Source organism: Pristiophorus japonicus, chromosome 5 (assembly GCF_044704955.1).
Source record: "Pristiophorus japonicus isolate sPriJap1 chromosome 5, sPriJap1.hap1, whole genome shotgun sequence".
NCBI classification, from domain to species: domain Eukaryota; kingdom Metazoa; phylum Chordata; class Chondrichthyes; family Pristiophoridae; genus Pristiophorus; species Pristiophorus japonicus.
Window position 1 is genome coordinate 143,039,990 of NC_091981.1, and position 21,343 is coordinate 143,061,332.

The following is a 21,343-nucleotide window of genomic DNA, read 5'->3' on the forward strand; positions in this document are numbered from 1 at the left end:
CATATGTCAGTCCTGCCATTCCGGGAATCAGTCTGGTGAATCTTCACTGCACTCCCTCATTAGCAAGAATGTGCTTCCTCAGATTAGGAGGCCTCACCAAGGCCTTGTACAACTGCAATAAGACCTCCCTGCTCCAATATTCAAATCCCCTAGCTATGAAGGCCAACATGCCATTTGCCACCTTCACCGCCTGCTGTACCTGCATGCCAACTTTCAATAACTGATGTACCATGACGCCCAGGTCTCGTTGCACCTCCCCTTTTCCTAATCTGCAGCCATTCAGATAATATTCTGCCTTCGTGTTTTTGCCACCGAAGTGGATAACCTCACATTTATCCACATTATACTGCATCTGCCATGCATTTGCCCACTCACCTAACCTGTCCAAGTCACCCTGCAGCCTCTTAGCATCCTCCTTGCAGCTCACACCGCCACCCAACTTAGTGTCATCTGTAAACTTGGAGATATTACACTCAGTTCCATCATCTACATCATTGATGTATATTGTAAATAGCTGGGGTCCCAGCACGGAGCCCTGCAGCACCCCACTAGTCACTGCCTACCATTCTGAAAAGGACCCGTTTATCCCAACTCTCTGCTTCCTGTCTGCCAACCAGTTCTCTATCCACATCAGTACATTACCCCCAATACCATGTGTTTTAATTTTGCACACCAATCTCTTGTGTGGGACCTGGTCAAAAGCCTTTTGAAAGTCCAAATACACCACATCCACTGGTTCTCCCTTGTCCACTCTACTAGTTACATCCTCAAAAAATTCTAGAAGATTTGTCAAGCATGATTTCCCTTTCATAAATCCATGCTGACTTGGACCGATCCTGAAACTGCTTTCCAAATGCGCTGTTATTTCATCTTTAATAATTGATTCCAACATTTTCCCCACCACTGATGTCAGGCTAACCGGTCTATAATTCCCTGTTTTCTCTCTCCCTCCTTTCTTAAAAAGTGGTGTTACATTAGCTACCCTCCAGTCCATAGGAACTATCCAGAGTCAATAGACTGTTGGAAAATGATCACCAATGCATCCACTATTTCTAGGGCCACTTCCTTAAGTACTCTGGGATGCAGACTATCAGGCCCTGGGGATTTATCGGCCTTCAATCCCATCAATTTCCCTAACACAATTTCCTGACTAATAAGGATTTCCCTCAGTTCCTCCTTCTCCCCGGACCCTCTGTCCCCTACTATTTCCGGCAGGTTATTTGTGTCTTCCTTCGTGAAGACAGAACCAAAGTATTTTTTCAATTGGTCTGTCATTTCTTTGTTCCCCATTATAAATACACTTGATTCTGACTGCAAGGGACCTACATTTGTCTTCACTAATCTTTTTCTCTTCACATATCTATAGAAGCTTTTGCAGTCAGTTTTTATGTTCCCAGCAAACTTCCTCTCATACTCTATTTTCCCCCTCTTAATTAAACCCTTTGTCCTCCTCTGCTGAGTTCTAAATTTCTCCCAGTCCTCAGGTTTGCTGCTTTTTCTAGCCAATTTATATGCCTCTTCCTTGGATTTAACACTATCCTTAATTTCCCTTGTTAGCCACAGTTGAGCCACCTTCTCCGTTTTATTTTTACTTCAGACCGGGATGTACAATTGTTGAAGTTCATCCATGTGATCCTTAAATGTTTGCCATTGCCTATCCACCGTCAACTCTTGAAGTATCATTCGCCAGTCTATTTTAACCAATTCACATCTCATACCATCGAAGTTACCTTTCCCTATGTTCAGGACCCTAGTCTCTGAATTAACTGTGTCACTCTCCATCTTAATAAAGAATTCTACCATATTATGGATGATTTCTTATTGTATATCCTTTTCTACAGTCTTCTCTCTGTGCTTTAGAGTTGGTTCATTCTTTCATAATGATATACGACCCCTTTTGATTGTGTTCAGAGATGTAGGTATAGTTCCCAGAAAAGCTTACTTCAATTTTTTCTTAAAGCCAGTATTTCACTATCATTGTTTCACTGAGACATGGTCCTCTGGAGATTTTTGTTCTTTATAATCACCATCTAACCTCACATTCAAGACAAATATCTAAGAGGTAAATTGGAACAGTTTCCAAAAGAAACCTTTGGTTGTTTAAAGTTACTACTGGCAGTAAGTTAAGTTACCCTGTATTGATGTATTCTGCATTACTAATTTACTGCTAAATATGTTCTGGTGCCTTTACAGATCTGTGCCAAGGTTCAAAGCACTGAATCTCTGATGCTACAAGTTTAGTGGAACCAATAGCAAAGAGGCTGTGCTTCGAAGGCCATAATGGCCTACTCCTGCACCTATTTTCTATGTTTCTATGTTTCTCGGTGCTCGAGCTTTAAATGCTGTTTTGATGGTTGACAGAGCAGCACAAGATGTGAACCTGTCAGCTAAACAATAATTCTCAGTCAGTAGAATGAGTGAAATGGTAAAATAAATAGTTTGGAAACTGTTGGATTGCAGTAAACATGTTACCAGACAATAACAATCTAAAGGTGGCATTTATCCCCATTGAGACTGTGAATGGGGAGAAGATTCCATCATAATTGTTTGGAAAACATTCCCAGAGGAAATTTAAATGGAACCTTATGAAGTCTGTCCATTTTTCCAAGCTGGAGGTACAGAAAATGCTTGAAAGTTGCGGAGTTTGATAAATAAAGCTATGTGCAAGTGAATCAAATAAGAAATGGAGATAAGAAGCTATGGGTTTCTTCCTAGTTCCCAGCTGAGATAATGGTCAAGAACACAAGATCACAAGAAATAGGAGCAGGAGTAGCTATTTGGCACCTCGAGTCTGCTCTGCCATTTAATAAGATCATGGCTGATCTGATCATGGACTCAGTTCCGCTTCCCTGCCTGCTCCACATAACCCTTTATTCCCTTATCGCTCAAAAATCTCTCTATCTCCGCCTTAAATATATTCAATGACCCAGCCTCCACAGCTCTCCAGGGCAGAGAATTCCACAGATTTACAACCCTTTGAGAGAAGAAATTCCTCCTCATCTCAGTTTTAAAAGGGCGGCCCCTTGTTCTGAGACTATGCCCCCTAGTTTTACTTTCCCCTATGAGTGGAAATATACTCTCTGCATCTAACTTGTCCAGCCCTCTCATTATCTTACATGTTTCGATAAGATCACGTCTCATTCTTCTGAACTCCAATTAGTATGGACTCAACCTACTCAACCTATCTTCATAAGTCAACCCCCTCATCTCCAGAATCAACCTGTTCTCTGAACAGCCTCCAATGCGAGTATATCCTTAAATACGGAGACCAAAACTGCATGCAGTACTCCAGGTGTGGCCTCATCAATACCCTGTAAAGTTGTAGCAGGACTTCTCTGCTTTTATACTCTATCCCCCTTGCAATAAAGGCCAACATTCCATTTGCCTTCCTGATTACTTGCTGTACCTGCATACTAATTTTGTGTTTCATGCACAAGGATCCCCAGGTTCCTCTGTACTGCAGCACTTTGCAATTTTTATCCATTTAAATTATAATTTGCTTTTCTATTTTTTTCTGCCAAAGTCGCTTACCTCAGATTTTCCTACATTATACTCCATCTGCCAAATTTTTGCCCACTCACTTAGCCTGTCTATATCCCTTTGCAGATTTTTTGTGTCCTCCTCATAATTTGTTTTCCTATCCATCTTTGTATCATCAGCAAACTTGGCTACATTACACTCGGTCCCTTCATCCAAGTCATTAATATAGATCATAAATAATTGAGGCCCCAGCACCGATCCCTGCGACACCCCACTAGTTACTGTTTGCCAACCGGAAAATGACCCATTTATCCCGACTCCCTGTTTTCTGTTAGTTAGCCAATCCTCTATCCATGCTTAATATATTACCCCCAACCTCGTGAACTTTTATCTTGTGCAGTAACCTTTTATGTGGCACCTTATCGAATGCCTTCTGGAAATCCAAATACACCACATCCACTAGTTCCCCTGTATCCACCCTGCTCATTACATACTCAACAACTCCAGCAAATTTGTCAAACATGATTTCCCTTTCATAAGACCATGCTGACTCTGCTTGATTGAATTATGCTTTTCCAAATGTCCTGCGACTGCTTCCTTAGTAATGGGCTCCAGCATTTTCCCAATGACAGATGTTAGGCTAACCAGCCTATGGTTTCCTGCTTTCTGTCTGCCTCCTTTTTTAAATAGGGGCATTATATTTGTGGTTTTCCAATCCACTGGGACCTCCCCAGAATCCAGGGAATTTTAGTAGATTATAAACAATGTATCCACTATCTCCGCAGCCGCTTATTTTAAGACCCTAGGTGCAAGCCATCGGGTCCAGGGAACTTGTCCGCTTTTAGTCCCATTATTTTATCGAGTACTACTACTTTAGTGATTGTATTAAGTTCCTCCCTCCATATAGCCCCTTGATTATCCCCTATTGGGATGTTTTTAGTGGCTTCTACTGGTGAAGGCAGATACAAAATATCTGTTCAAAGTCTCTGCCATTTCCCCATTATTAATTCTCCAGTCTCATCCTCCAAGGGACCAACATTTACTTTAGCCACTCTTTTCCTTCTTATGTCCCTGTAGAAACTCTTTCTATCTGTTTTTATATTTCATGCTAGTTTGCTTTCATAATCTATCTTCCCTCTCTTTATTTTTTTTAGTCGTTCTTTGCTGGCTTTTAAAAGTTTCCCAATCCTCTGGCCTCCCATTAGTCTTGGCCGCATTGTATGCCCTTATTTTCAGTTTGATACCATCCCTTAATTTCTTAGTTAGCCACGGATGGTTACCCCACCTCTTACAGCCTTTCCTTCTCATTGGGATATATTTTTGTTGAGAGTTATGAAATATCTCCTTAAATGTCTACCACTGCTCATCAACCGTCCTACACTTTAATCTATTTTCCCAATCCACTTTAGCCAACTCTGCCTTCATACCTTTGTAGTCTCCTTTATTTAAGCTAAGGACACTGGTTAGAGATCCAACTTTCTCACCCTCCAATTGAATTTGAAATTCAAACATGTTATGGTCACTCATTCCTTGAGGATCCTTTACGAGGAGATTGTTTATTAATCCTGTCTCATTACACCGTACCAGATCTAAGATAGCCTGCTCCCTGGTTGGTTCTGCAACGAACTGTTTAAGGAAACTATCAAGGCTACCCTGGCTAATTTGCTTTGTCCAATCAACATGAAGGTTAAAATTGCGCATACTTATTGCCGTTCGTTTTTTACAAGCGTCCATTATTTCTTGATTTATACTCCGTCCAACAGTGTAGCTACTGTTTGGGGCCTATAGACTACGCACACCAGCAACTTTTTCGCCTTATTATTCCTTAGCTCCACCCAAACTGATTCAACATCTTGATCTTCTGAGCCAATATTGTTTCTCACTAACGCACTGATCTCATCTTTTATTAACAGAGCTGCCCCACCTCCTTTTCCTTTCTGTCTGTCCTTTCGAATTGTCAAATACCCTTGAATATTTAGTTCCCAGACTTAGTCACCTTGCAAGCATGTCTCTAATGGCTATCAGATCATACCCATTTGTATTTATTTGAGCCGTCAACTCATCTATTTTGTTACGAATTCTGCGTGCATTCAGATAAAGAGCTTTTAAATTTATTTTTTTACCCTTTTTTCCTGCTTTGACCCCACTTTCTGATTCAATTTTATGTTTATTCATTCTGTCCCTTCCTGTCACGCTCTGGTTTTCATTTCCTCCATTGCTACCCTGCTCTATTGCCTTCTCCTTATTCTTTGACTTTTAAAATTTTCACTCAGCTGAACCCTCCCCCCTACTATTTAGTTTAAAGCCCTCTCTACAGCCCTAGTTATTTGATTCACCAGGACCCTAGTTCCAGCACAGTCTAAGTGGAGTCTGACACAACAGAACAGCTCCCTCTTACCTCAGTACTGGTGCCAGTGCCCCACGTCAAGCAGGTACCCTGGAGTGATACTCCATCTCAACTTCTGTTTCTGGGATAATATCTGCCCTCTTGATGGTGACTTCCGAATGTGCCGCCATAGGATCAGGAACTCACAATGTTGTGCATCTTGGATGCAAAATCTGCCTGTTACCAGTCTATGGGAAGTATATTGGTTCTCTAGCCAAATATTTTCATGTTATTTCCTGTGAAAATACCTTGTTTCATAAATTCTGCCCATTTGAACAATTTATTATACTGATCGGTGATCCAATTTGATCAGATTCTGTAGTATAAATCTATGTTAACATCAGAACATAAGAAATAGGAGCAGGAGTAGGCCACCTGGCTCCTCGAACCTGCTCTGCCAATTAATAAGATCATGACTGATCTGCAGTCACCCATATATTTATTTAAATTGCATATGTTTAAATATATTTGACATAAATTGAAACAAATTATCTTAGCCTTGAGTAGACCACTGATGATGCAGGGATTGAAAACATTGGCAGTGATTTTGGGCACCCTCACCTTAGAAAAGACATAAAATACATTAGAGAGAGTTCAGAAAAGAGTAGCAAGGATGAGTCTGGGTTTCAAGAGAAACGTGTAGATTTGAGCTTGTTTTCACTGGAGAATGGAAGATTGAGCAAGATTATGATTCAGGTCTTTACAATGCTGAGACAAAGGTGAGGTCGATGGTGCCATACATCACATTTTCCATCAGTGTTCCTATAGCAACTCTCGATTAAAAAAATGAATTCCTGAGATGTGGGCGTCGCTGGCAGAACCAGCATTTAATGCCATCCCTAATTGCCCTTGAGAAGGTGGTGGTGAGCCACCTGCTTGAACCTCTACAGTCCATGTGGTGAAGGTATTCCCCCAGGATTTTGACCCAGCGACAATGAAGGAACAGCAATATATTTCCAAGTCAGGATGGTGTGTGACTTGGAGATGAACTTGGAGGTGATGATGTTCCCATGCGCCTGCTACCCTTGTCCTTCTAGATGGTAGAGGTTGCGGATTTTGGAGGTGCAATCGAAGACATCTTGCCGAGTTGCTGCAGTGCATCTTGTAAATGGTACACGCTGCAGTAATGGTGTGCTGGTGGTGGAGGAAATGAACGTTTAAGGTGGTGGATGGAGTGCCAATTAAGCTGGCTGCTTTGTCCTGGATGCTGTTTTGCTTCTTGAGTGTTGTTGGAGCTGCACTCGTCGAGGCAAGTGGAGAAGATTCCATCACACTCCTGATTTGTGCCTTGTAGGTGGTGGAGATGCTTTGGGAAGTCAGGAGGTGAAAATACCCAGCCTCTGAACTGCTCTTGTAGCCACAATATTTATGTGGCTGGTTCAGTTTAGTTTCTGGTCAATGGTGACCCACAGGATGTTGATAGTGGGGGATTCAGTGATGATAATGCCGTTGAGTGTCAAGGAGTGGTGGTTAGACTCTTGTTTGTTGGAGACAGTCATTGCTTTGTGTGGCGCAAATGTTCCTTGTCACTTATCAGCCCAAGCCTGAATGTCGTCCAGGTCTTGCTGCATTTGGGCATGGAGTGCTTCATTATCTGAGGAGCTGCGAATAGAACTGAACACGGAATGTGCAAGGAATGCAACATTTTTCTGGAGTCCAGTATTGCTCGTGTGTGTGGAAGGGGATTTAAATCTCAATAGTTTCAGGGCTAGACTTTCCATCAGTTTTGCTTCGCTACCACCCACTTACCGTCCATTTTAACGCTGAGATGAAGTATAATGACCATTTATCGCCAATTTCACAAAAAATGGAAACTGACGCTCATTTATCGCTCATTTATCGCCCAGCGTTACTTTTGGCATTTAGGTAACGCCGAGAAATAATTAAACCGCCCGCCCATATTGTTTTGCCATAAAGGCTCAGACTACAGTTTATAAAGGAAACTAGTGCTCAGAAACCGCCCAAATATCGCCGAGCTTTACTTTTGGCATATCGCCCATATATCGCCGAAAGTATCGCCCGCCCAAAAATATGCTGAAAAAAAGCTGCACTCACCTGACCTTAACCCAGCGGTATGGATGCCATTTTGTAAATCGGAGGACTTTTCATATAAAAGACTGCTTCAAGTTCTGGGGAGTTTTGATTTAATCTGGAGTTATATTAAGTTGATTTGAAAATCTGAACAAATATCTTAGCGTATTGTGGACGACTTGAACTTATTTTATGAGTTTTAGTCGGAAAATGTATTGTTTTGCTGTAAAGGCTCAGAGTACAGTCTATAAAGGAAACTACCGCTCAGAAACCTGAAGAATAGGTATAATAGTGATTGTTACTGTAATGGGGCCTGTAATTTCTCATTGATGACTACTCTCATGCTGCAGACTAGAGATGGGAGGAGGTATATTGAGGAGCATTATGTGCCCAATCAAAGAGGTGGCAGACTGAAGAGGAGTACTTACACCCGACGAACTTACAGGGAGAAGCAGTCTTACCTGAACTTGTCCGAGAACACGCCATGTCCACACTCAGATCTGCCAATCATGGAGCAGTCCTTTTGCACCGAACCCCAACCTCCGCGGGGTAGCCGCTGGCATGGAGACACTTGGGGTGCCCTGCGACAAAGTGCTTTGGCCCACTACCTCCATGGTCGAGGAGGAAATGGCCGCAGGAACACTGCAAGGTACTGGTGTCACTGCTGTAGACTCCTTCTCCACCTCGTCACTGTCCACAGTGGAGAGGAGGACCTGCAGCATGATGGGTGAGATTTGAGGCTCCTCACCCCCAGAAACAAGATCCATAGCTTGCCTCGGTTTAATTGAAAGGGCTCTTGGCTGAGCTAGAAAACAAAAATGAGGCAATTAGAGGAGAAGGGCGTGCTAGGGTCACAGGGGAATGCAAACGCTACGCACAGCATATGCACGAGAGCAGCACTACCGCTATAAAAATAATCACAGTCATCACATTTAATGAACATTGTGATTGCACAAAATCTGCATTACAATGATTTTCATGAGCCCATCATTAATTACATAACATTGCATCAATAAAATACATCATATCATCAATCATATATTATACAGATATGAGTGGGTGTGGCATTAATTTACTTTACATCACACAATGGTTTATACTTTACTCACGTGGTATGAGGGCTGCACGGGTGGCCGACCGGTTGTGGATGCCCACAAGTGCCAGTGCCCGTTCCTTGATATTGGTGAGCTCACAAAGTACCGGTGGGCCACCACCTGTGTGCCACTGCTCGGTCCTCGTCTTCGAAAGTTTCTTCTGCAAAAGGTGACAACATTGGCCTAAGATCATTGCTAGGTACTGTTACAGATACTGATACAACACACGGCACATTACTGACAGATATCATGTTATAATTATTATTATTATTACACTACACAACACACATGCTAGTCCACCGCAAATGTCGGTTTGGATTTAAAGATTACCGGTCTAACTGCGATATATCAGATCTGAATTTAAAATCATCGTTGCCTCATTACACTTACAATTACAATTATATAAATATATATAAACAAATGTCATACTCTTCTGGAACCAACAAGGTCGTTCCAGCGCTTGTGGCACTGGTTGGCCTCATGGACCTCATGTGTCGCCGACGACACCACTTCAGCGATCTCACTCCAGATTTTTTGCTAAACTTTTGGGGTTGGCTTCCCACGCCCACCCCGGGTCAGTTGGGCCCAACGAGATTCAACCTCTTGCAGGAGGGCAGCATTGGCCTCATCCGAAAAGTGCCTGGCTCTCTTTCTTCCACCCATCTCCTCTCCCACCTCACCCACATTACTGCCCTCGCCAACCTCCTCCACCTCCACAGCATCAACACGCACTTCCTCCATGCTCTCCATTGTGGGAGAGCGATAGTGATAGGGGATTCAATCACAAGGGGAATAGATAGGCGTTTCTGCGGCCGCAATCGAGACTCCAGGATAGTATGTTGCCTCCCTGGTGCAAGGGTCAAGGATGTCTCCGAGCGAGTTCAGGACATTCTGAAAAGGGAGGGAGAACAGCCAGTTGTCGTGGTGCACATTGGTACCAACGACATAGGTAAAAAAAGGGATAAGATCCTACGAGACGAATTTAAGGAGCTAGGAGTTAAATTAAAACGTAGGACCTCAAAAGTAGTAATCTCGGGATTGCTACCAGTGCCACGTGCTAGTCAGAGTAGGAATCGCAGGATAGCACAGATGAATACGTGGCTTGAGCAGTGGTGCAGCAGGGAGGGATTCAAATTCGTGGGGCATTGGAACAGGTTCTGGGGGAGGTGGGACCAGTACAAACCGGACGGTCTGCACTTGGGCAGGAATGGAACCAATATCCTAGGGGGAGTGTTTGCTAGTGCTGTTGGTGAGGAGTTAAACTAATATGGCAGGGGGATGGGAACCAATACAGGGAGACAGAGGGAAACAAAAAGGAGACAAAAACAAAAGACAGAAAAGAGATGAGTAAAAGTGGAGGGCAGAGAAACCAAAGGCAAGAAACAAAAAGGGCCACTGAATATAAAAGGGCAGCAGGAGGGGTAAAAATGAAAAATCATGGTTTAAAAACTAGGATGAAAACACTCTACCTAAATGCACGCAGGATTAGAAATAAAGTAAATGAGTTGACGGCACAAATCATTACAAATGGGTATGATTTGGTGGCCATTACAGAGACATGGTTGCAAGGTGGCCAGGACTGGGAATTAAACATACAGGGGTATCTGACGATTCGGAAAGATAGGCAGGAACGGAAGGGAGGTGGGGTAGCTCTGTTAATAAGGGATGATATCAGGGCAGTTGTGAGGGATGATATTGGCTCCAATGAACAAAATGTTGAATCATTGTGGGTGGAGATTAGAGATAGTAAGGGGAAAAAGTCACTGGTCGGTGTAGTTTATAGGCCCCCAAATAATAACTTCATGGTGGGGCAGGCAATAATCAATGGAATAATGGAGGCATGTGAAAAAGGAACGGCAGAAGTTATGGGGGATTTTAACCTACATATCGATTGGTCAAATCAAATCGCAGGGGGTAGCCTGGAGGAGGAATTCATAGAATGCATACGGGATTGTTTCTTAGAACAGTATGTAACAGAGCCTACAAGGGAGCAAGCCATTTTGGATCTGGTCCTGTGTAACGAGACAGGAAAAATAAACGATTTCCTCGTAAAAGATCCTCTCGGAATGAGTGATCACAATATGGTGGAATTTGTAATACAGATTGAGGATGAGGAAGTTGTGTCAGAAACGAGAGTACTATGCTTAAACAAAGGGGACTACAGTGGGATGAGGGCAGAGTTGGCTAAAGTGGACTGGAAACAAGGACTAAACGGTGGCACAATTGAGGAACAGTGGAGGACTTTTAAGGAGCTCTTTCATAATGCGCAACAAAAATATATTCCAGTGAAAAAGAAGGGCAGCAAGAGAAGAGATAACCAGCCGTGGATAACCAAGGAAATAAAGGAAAGTATCAAATCAAAGACCAATGCGTATAAGGTGGCCAAGGTTAGTGGGAAACTAGAGGATTGGGAAGATTTTAAGCAACAGCAAAGAATGACTAAAAAAGCAATAAAGAAAGGGAAGATAGATTACGAAGGTAAACTTGCACAAAACATAAAAACAGATAGTAAAAGCTTTTACAGATATATAAAACGAAAAAGAGTGACTAAAGTAAATGTTGGTCCCTTAGAAGATGAAAAGGGGGATTTAATAATGGTAAATGTGGAAATGACTGATACCTTAAACAATTATTTTGCTTCCGTCTTCACAGTGGAAGACACAAAAACCATGCCAAAAATTGCTGGTCACGGGAATGTGGGAAGGGAGGACCTTGAGATGAACACTATCACTAGGGAGGTAGTGCTGGACAGACTAATGGGATTGAAGGTAGACAAGTCCCCTGGTCCTGATGAAATGCATCCCAGGGTATTAAAAGAGATGGCGGAAGTTATAGCAGATGCATTTGTTATAATCTACCAAAATTCTCTGGACTCTGGGGAGGTACCAGCGGATTGGAAAGCAGCTAATGTAACGCCTCTGTTTAAAAAAGGGGGCAGGCAAAAGGCAGGTAACTATTGGCCGGTTAGTTTAACATCTGTAGTGGAGAAAATGCTTGAAACTATCATTAAGGAAGAAATAGCGGGACATCTGGATAGGAATAATGCAATCAAGCAGACGCAGCATGGATTCATGAAAGGGAAATCATGTTTAACTAACTTACTGGAATTCTTTGAGGATATAACGAGCATGGTGGATAGAGGTGTACCGATGGATGTGGTGTATTTAGATTTCCAAAAGGCATTCGATAAGGTGCCACACAAAAGGTTACTGCAGAAGATAAAGGTACGCGGAGTCAGAGGAAATGTATTAGCATGGATAGAGAATTGGCTGGCGAACAGAAAGCAGAGAGTCGGGATAAATGGGTCCTTTTCCGGTTGGAAATCAGTGGTTAGTGGTGTGCCACAGGAATTGGTGCTGGGACCACAACTGTTTACAATATACATAGATGACCTAGAGGAGGGGACAGAGTGTAGTGCAACAAAATTTGCAGATGACACTAAGATTAGTGGGAAAGTGGGTTGTGTAGAGGACTCAGAGAGGCTACAAGGAGATTTGGATAGGTTAAGCGAATGGGCTAAGGTTTGGCAGATGGAATACAATGTCGGAAAGTGTGAGGTCATCCACCTTGGGAAAAAAAACAGTAAAAGGGAATATTATTTGAATGGGGAGAAATTGCAACATGCTGTGGTGCAGAGGGACCTGGGGGTCCTTGTGCATGAATCCCAAAATGTTAGTTTGCAGGTGCAGCAGGTAATCAGGAAGGCAAATGGAATGTTGGCCTTCATTGCGAAAGGGATGGAGTACAAAAGCAGGGAGGTGTTGCTGCAACTGTATAAGGTATTGGTAAGGCCGCACCTGGAGTACTGCGTGCACTTTTGGTCACCTTACTTAAGGAAGGATATACTAGCTTTGGAAGGGGTACAGAGACGATTCACTAGGCTGATTCGAGAAATGAGGGGGTTACCTTATGATGATAGATTGAGTAGACTGGGTCTTTACTCGTTGGAGTTCACAAGGATGAGGGGTGATCTTATAGAAACATTTAAAATCATGAAAGGGATAGACAAGATAGAGGCAGAGAGATTGTTTCCATTGGTGGGGGAGACTAGAACTAGGGGGCACAGCCTCAAAATACGGAGGAGCCAATTTAAAACCGAGTTGAGAAAGAATTTCTCCCAGAGGGTTGTGAATCTGTGGAATTCTCTGCCCAATGAAGCAGTTGAGGCTGGCTCATTGAATGTTTTCAAGTCACAGATAGATAGATTTTTAAGCAATAAGGGAATTAAGGGTTACGGGGAGAGGACGGGTAAGTGGAGCTGAGTACACGACCAGATCAGCCATGATCTTATTGAATGGCGGAGCAGGCTCGAGGGGCTAGATGGCCTACTCCTGTTCCTAATTCTTATGTTCTTATTCTTTTGTTTTTTCTGTTAGATATGTTGCTAAACAATCACTCTCTCACTCACTAATTGTAGATAGTTTTCACAAAACAACTCTAAATATAAGTCACCACCACTACAATCTCCACAATCCCCACAAGCTTCCTCCTCTATCTCTCCTCTCTCTCTTTCTCTATGTTCTGCGCACGTGCTGATGACCCCCTGACCTGCTGAAAGACGGGTAAAGACTGCTGCTATGGACGCCGGCCTTTTACGACAGTAAAAAATTGAAAAAAACACGAACACCCATTTCACATTCCTCCCACTAATGCCCAAATTATAAAGTGGAAACTAGCGGGTTTGAAAATGAGCGATATTCCGGCGATCTCAAAAACCAATTTAAACGCTAACGCTGGATATATCGCCCACTTTTGGACGCTCTGGACAATAATGGAAATCCTAGCCCTCAGTCTCAGAGGTGATAAACATGTGATTTCAGCTAGGCTGGTGATAATTCAGTATTTTTGACCCTTTATCCTGTTTTGTGTCATTACTTTGAAGTTAAGGGGAAAGGTATTTTATTACATCTATAAGTGCATATTGGTTTTTTTTGTTACAGGTGCACTTGAACAACTCGGAAACTGCATCTTCCTGCATTCGAATGGAAGATTTTACCAACAGCCAGCAGCTGGCAAAGGAAGCAAATCGAAAAAATGTTTTAGTGTACAGGCTGCTGATTAATTATACCCAGGTAGGGATCTTCCTTTGCGTTTTACTTATTGTGTTAGAAAGGAAACAATAATCTACCTCTAACTAAATACAGTCAAAATGCAAGCAGTTCTTTGTTTTTTCATGGATTAAAGTCTTTAAGGAACACATTTTTGGAAAACTAAGAACATTTTGTTGTTAGCTTGTGCTGTCGTTAGATCAATAAACTACATGAAATTTTGCTGGTCCATTATTGGCCTAGAAATCCCGGCCTCCCCAGGTCCGTACTGAGTGTCTACGGACCCGGGAAGGCATCGCAAAAGCTGGTTTTCAGCACACAATGCGCATGCGCTGAAAACTGGCTTTTCAGATCTGTCAAGCTCCAGCTTGATAGATCCTCTGTATCTCGGCAGCCAGGACATTCGCATGGGCAAGATTGCGATATTAACCCATATCTTGTCCAGTGGATGTCCTGAAAACTTTTGCGCCTGATAAAAGCATTGCATAGCTTACTATTACAGGTGTAAGAGTTTTAAAACATACAAAAACACAACAAAATAACATTTTTAAAACACATTTTATTGTTTAAAAACCCTGCCCACTACGGTAAGTTTATTTTAAACCATAATTAAAAAAACTTTTTAAAAAATCGGAAAAATATATATTTTTTATAAGACATTAATAACGAATTTAAATTAATCGTAAATATGTAGTATATTTTTTTCTATTTTTTATTAGTATTTTGATGTTTGGGAGCTGTTTCTCAATCATAATAATTGGAACTCCAACTTACGGATTTCTTATTATTATGAATGAAAAAATGCTGTACCTTGATTGGCTGCCGAGAGCCATGTGACTGCAGCTCCAACTTACATTCGTCCAGACGATGCGCAGTGAGTGAAGGCCTCAGGACTGGGATCTCTTGTGGGCGCAGCAGGAACAAGTACGTGCGCATCTTTTTTCCCTTTTTCAGTTGTTCGCCCGAGGGAAGACCTCGACCAGGATTTCTCGGCCATTATCTTTTGACTACTGACGGTGATAACCTGACACGTTGAAAAATCTCTGCTTTAATATCAGCCATTCAGCAAGATATACCAGTTTGACATGGTTATGAACATGCCATTTTCTTTTTTGATTGTGCACGCAGTTTTAGCATAATAAGATTATTGAGCATTATTTTCTCATCGATTAAAGCAGTGGTTTCTATTTATCATTAGTAGTCGCTACTATTAGTATCCTTGAAATGGTGATGCGCGAGGACAAGTAATATTTAGTTATCCACCATAATGAAGTGGGTCCTCTCCCCAGCAGATAGTAGAAACTTGCAAATAATCACGAGCCCTCAAATTACAGCATGAATTGTTGCTCAGAATGTTGAATGCCCTACTTCTCCTCAACTGCCCACCTCAGTTCTCTTTAATAGTTTTCTCTCTGTTGCTCTTTTCCTTCCAGCAAGGTCAGATCAGCATTTGATCTATCAGCTGATGTGCTGGCCTATAGCTCCCCTAGACACTTGCTATCGACCGCAGCTGTTGGGCCCATCACAGAACTTAGATAGCTGACCAAAAATGCTGTACTACACTAACTGAAGATCCTCCTGCTACAAATGCGCGTGTTAAAGGCAGCATGTGATCACCTCCATTGATGACATCGATAGCTTCTGTTTAGATTAGCACTGTGAAGCTGCTGATTTTAAAGTCAAAACAGACCTTGCCAGTGCCAGTGAGCAGAGCATGTGTTGAACATAACTCCAGCTGCTTACTGTACCAACTGGCATTACATTTCACACATACTGTACTTGAATGATTAGCATGGAAGTGCATTTGAATAGGCAGGCTCAGTATTGATTTTCAAATCAGCAGCTCCACTGAGATCAGTGAAGGTGAGTTTGTGCTCACTTTTGTAGCTCATGAGCAGTGGTTGACTTCAGGAGCATTTTTGACTGACTCACATCAGTGAAGGGATTGCGGCTGGAGTCAATGACTGGCATGTTGGAAACTTTTAGATGACAGATCAGCTAATTGATTCCAGTGCTATTTGACCTAGTTGGCATGGGTAGCATGGGTGGCAGCAGCCCCCACCACCCAACTAAATTTCCCGTCAGCCAAGGAACCTGATCCCCGCCGATGGTAAGCACTTAGCCGCCCATTAGCTGCCCATCTCCGTCGTTAACGGGAGGCGTTAGAAACGGAATTTCGACCTCGGTATCATGACTTGTACTAGTTTCCCATTACCGGCTAAAGTCTGATGGATAATTGCAAATGAGGCGAATAAGAGGGTGCATTGTAATATTATACTTGTGTATCCAACCGACCATATTTGAACAGAGAACGATGTGTGTTGCCAGTATATCTAGTTGAGTCCCTTTTCTTCATGCATCATTGTATTTTTCTGCTGCTCTTCAATTTTCTTAGTGCTGCTTTTCAAGGATAAAATATGCACATTCCTCGATAATACTTAGAATGCTACACTCACTGGGCAGTCGATGGCAAAGTTGGTTGATGTAACACAAGGCTACATCATAAAGTTGATCTTGGATAGGTCTTTAGGGGAAGGCGCTAAAAATGGTTAAGCATGGGAAAATCTAGAAATCCTGAAATCCTGGAAGAGTGAAATAATACTTTATAGAGTTTGGGAGTTGGTTGAGGAAAAAAATACCAGTGTTTGGGAATTGATGAACTGTCAAAAAGAGGCTATATTTTGAATCATCATGCTACTCAGTGAAATGTGAATGATTGATTTATTTCAACTTGATTAATGAAGATTTCACCAACACTTTTTTATAAGTTTGATTTGTTACACGAATGCTCACCTGAGAGTGTCTGCTGTTTGGATCTGAATGTTCTTGTCTCTTCTTCCTGGTCAAAACCCCAGGCATCTATTTTGATTGAAGCCAAGTTTAGGTTGACAAAAATAAGGCAATTTTATTTATAACAGTCAGATATCTTACTGAGTCAGCCAATCGAGCATGGCTCGTTTCCAATTTTCCCCAGTTATCTGTGCCGTTTTTTTGGCGTATGCCGCTTTTTTTGGTGTAAATTAAAATATCTAAGTTTCCCCAAAGTTTCTGCGCCAGCACAACTCAGTTAGTTACGATTTTTTTATGTTAGTTTTTTTTGCGTCATAGGGGGCGTAACCTGATGTCTGCGCCAGTTTTTCACATTTATGCAAGTCTGGCCAACTTGCATTTTTCCTAGGACGGAGTATGTGGCCACTTCCAAAAAAACCTTCTGGGCACTTAAGAAAAACCAGTGCACATTAAAAAAAATCGGCGCAGAAAGACGCCATTGTTTTTAGGCGAAGTTTTGGAGGGAGTCAAGAAGGCAGAGAATATGCATCATGAAGCTAAATTTTTTCAAAGTCAAAAGGGAGAAAATGGAAGTCTAATGCAATTCTTTAATTTTTGATTTTTTTTCAAAGCACCACGCCACCACCTCACCGGGCTCGAGGGTCGGAGCGTCGGCCAGCAAAATCGCTCCCTCGCCCAGACATAAGGGCTCAGGGCTCGGCTTCAGGGGGTGGTGCAGGGTGGAAGCTGAACTGAAGGGATGAGAACCCTTAGGCTATATATACAGCAGCTTGAAAAGAAGCCAGTTTGGGGGGGGCGTTGGTTGGGGATGGACGCCTAACCCCTCTATCCGGGTGATGGAGCGATTCTACCATATGACCTCGAACCCGGTGAGGAGACGTTCAATGATGGGGTGGTACTTTTGAAAAATATCAAGAATTCAAAAATTGCATTAGACTTTGTTTCTTTATTGAATGCTTAACTTCCCATTCTAAGCAAGTCTATTGCACATGCACAGACCAGGGTATGGTCCATGCTAGGGCGTAGACCTTGGGGAGAGTGAGAGGAAAAAATGTGAGAGTGCCTTCTCCTGCTGTTTTGAGCTTCTTGCAAAGCTACAATTAAATTATGGGGGCAATATTGACAATGCCATATCTTGTGCAAGGCTTCTGCATGATGGTGCTGCGGAGGAGATGATTGATTACACATAATCACATGAGTAACCTCAGAGCACGTAGGATGATGGGCAGAAGGCCTTACCCACATCGGGTGTATCGAGACAGGCGTTCATACCTGCACCTGAGTGATGCAGACTGTGTGAGAAGGCTGCGTTTCCACAAAGAATTTGTAACCGAGATCTGTGAGTTAATAAAAGCAGACCTGCACTCTAAAAGTGTCAAGAGGACTGCTTTGTCAGTTAAAGTAAAGTTACAGCTGCACTTTCGTTTTATACATCTGGATCATTCCAGGCCACAACTGGGGATGTGTGCACCATTTCTCAACATGCAACACATATTTGTTCGACAGGTGACTGCTGCACTTTTTGTCCGGAGAAATGACTACATAAAGTTCCCCAGAACCGCCCAGGCAATGCATGACAGGGCTGTGGGCTTCTCCAGGATTGCTGGCTTCCCAAAGATACAGGGCTGCATTAATTATACCCACATCGCCTTGCAAGCACCTTTGGAGGATTCCGAGATGTACCGGAACAGAAAAGGCTTCCACTCTGTGAATGTGCAGCTCGTCTGTGATGATTTGCATCGCATCATGTCAGTTGATGCGAGATACCCTGGGAGCACCCATGATGCGTTCATCTTACGTTAGAAAGGTATATCTGCCATGTTTCAGCAGCAGCCAGAAGGGCAGATCTGGCTGCTGGACACAAAGGGTACGGCCTCGCCACCTGGCTCATGACGCTCCTACGCATAACCCGGACGGAAGATGACTGGGAATACAACATGTTGCACATTGCGACGCGCAGAATAATAGAGAGGACCATTGGCACCTTGAAGCAGCGTTTCCGATGCCTGGACCATTCCAGAGGCTACTTGCAATACTCCCCTGAGATTGTTGGCCAGTTCACTGCTGTGTGCTGCATGCTGTACAACTTAGCCATCATGAGGCAGCAGCAGCTGGTAGTAGAAGACCCACCTGAAGTGAGAGTAGCTGATGATGAGGGAGAAGATGCAGATGACGAGGAGGACGAGGAAGCCATGCAACTACCTGAACCCGGAGCACAACGGCAGAGGAGGGCGGGCCGTCAAGCCCCTTTAACGATTGCTGCCTGAAGGCTCAGCGGCAACTATTCCAAATGGACCATGTTTACTGTTTGGACCTGTTCTGTAATGTTGTGTTGTGTTAATGGAACAAATTATGGAAATGATTCTTCTTTAGTTCAAAAAGTTGTGTTAATAATGGAACATATAATGGAAATAATTCAGCTTTAATTTAAAATATCTTTTAATCAAAAGTTTAACATTTGTTTGTACTTAATTTTAATAAAAATATTCTTGTATCAAACTTTAAAGTTTTCAGCTAAGATCACTTACAAACTTTTAAACTTGTAAATTTATATAACTTACAAAAAACTTTTAATTTGCAAACAGTTACAACAGTAACAACGACAATAATAATAACAACAGCAGCAAAGAAAGACTGCTCCCATCTCTCCTTCACCTTATTCTAAGACCGCCCGCTGCACTTGGTCTTGGTGACTCCACCCCTGCCTGCAGTCGGTGGCGCAGTGTTTCTCGGGTTGGTACCAAGCTTAATCTTTGAGCATCTCGGGTAATGTGCACTTCTTGATGAGGGGGACATGGGCAGCCGGTAATGTGAAAGGCCTGGCTTGGGCCTCTTCAGAGGCTGGTCTGGGGATTGGAGTGGAAGTGGCAGTTGATTCCTTCAATGGCCGCGGGCTCTGGGCATGTTCCCTTATTGCAGCAGCTAACTCTGACATTCCCTCCCTCATGTGCCCCGACAGTGTCTCAGGTGCCTGCGACATTCCCTCCCTCATGCCCCGACAGTGTTCCAATTTCTCGTGAGAGTGTTGTACTTGTCCCGACAGTTCCCATACCTCATCACCCACACCACTGATGGTGTCCAGGAGTCATTGCGCACTCTCCGCACTCATTGCTATCATCTGAACCACATGTGTTACATTCTGCACCTCAGGAGAGTGCTGTCGAGCTCTCCTTCCCCTCCTCACCCTGGGTGTGGCTCGCTGCACCCCATTGAGACCTGCAGCCTTGGACGGTGGGGCCCTGGGTGTGCCTTGCTGCACCCCACTGGAACCGCAGCCTCGGACGGTGTATAACCATGGAATGTCCCAACACTTTTTCCACTCAGGAAAGGGGCTGGCACCTCAATGGGCGGCACCGGCTCCTCCTCCAGAGTGAGTACAACAATGGGGACTTCATCCTTTCCCTCCCCCTGCCCCTCCCCTTCCCCCTCACCCTCACCTGCATGCTCTTGGTCTGGAAGGTGGGATTGGAAGATGTTCTCCTCTTCAGACTCGTCTGCGTCTGAATCTTCTGCATCGGCTTCAGCCTCGTCAGAGTTGGCCTCAAGTTTTGCAAAATATAACAGAACAGACAAATGGTTAGCAGCAGAGGAGGGGTCAGGGTGGCATGAGTAGGCTCACACAGCGCAGACAGCAGGCTCATTTGAAGGACCACGATGAATGATAGCACATTGCATCAACCGAAGCGTAGCAGACGGAGACATGATAGCACATTGCATGAACCGAAGCATGGCTAGCCCGCGCAATACTTAACATTTAGCAAAGCCAGATTGTGGAATTTGCAGGACTTACTCTCTCCCTCGAGTATGGGCCCAGCTTGTGCAGTGGTGGTTGCTTTTCTCCAGGCAGGACCCATCAAAGCAGCAACCCTGTCTTCCAAGGGTGTCAGTGGGTGCAGATTTGCTGGGCCTCCTCCTGTTCGAGTTCTCTCTCTTTTGTTGTGTGCCATCTTCCTCTGCAAAGATGAAAATATAACCTTTTAGAGAGGGTGTCTTTCTGCTGGGTGGGACATAGAGATGGTCATATTTACAATTGCAATTGCAGTGAATAAATGAAAATATTACTTACACTAACTACTTGACCAAGGTCCTGCCACTTCTTTTTGCACTGGCCTCCAGACCTCGGGGTAGTCACCATCGCACAGTAATCTTCTGCATGTTGTTTCCAGCGATTCTTCATTTCTTTTTGGTGAAACTTTTATGTGACCTCTGCTGGTGTCCAGCTCGTGCCATCTGGCCTCAATTACAGTAACTAGTGCCTCCACTTCATCCTGTAAGAAATTCTTGGTCCTTGAGCTACGTTGCATATTGCAGCTCCGATTTTTCCGCTGAAAATTATAGTTCTCTCACAGTTCTCACAGTCAACTGGCTCTTTAAAAATGCCCAAATGCAGACCAGAAGCTGTACTGGGCATGCAAGCCTATAGCATTTACTTAAAAAGTCTTTTTTTTTCACGCATGTGCAGAAGCGAGGGGTGGGGGGGTGGCATCCTTTAATCCTTTATTCGGCGCAGACAT

General features: G+C 43.3%; 1 protein-coding gene across 7 annotated transcripts in view; it reads left to right on the forward strand.

Annotated features, from left to right (window-relative positions):
- The window catches only part of crppa (CDP-L-ribitol pyrophosphorylase A), a 717,155-nt gene that overhangs the window by 372,757 nt on the left and 323,055 nt on the right, over positions 1–21,343 (forward strand). For all 7 annotated transcript variants that reach the window (XM_070879974.1, XM_070879979.1, XM_070879975.1 and 4 more), the window contains one exon: positions 13,932–14,063. In XM_070879974.1, the coding sequence (XP_070736075.1) occupies positions 13,932–14,063 (132 nt within the window). The remainder of the gene's footprint in view (positions 1–13,931; positions 14,064–21,343) is intronic.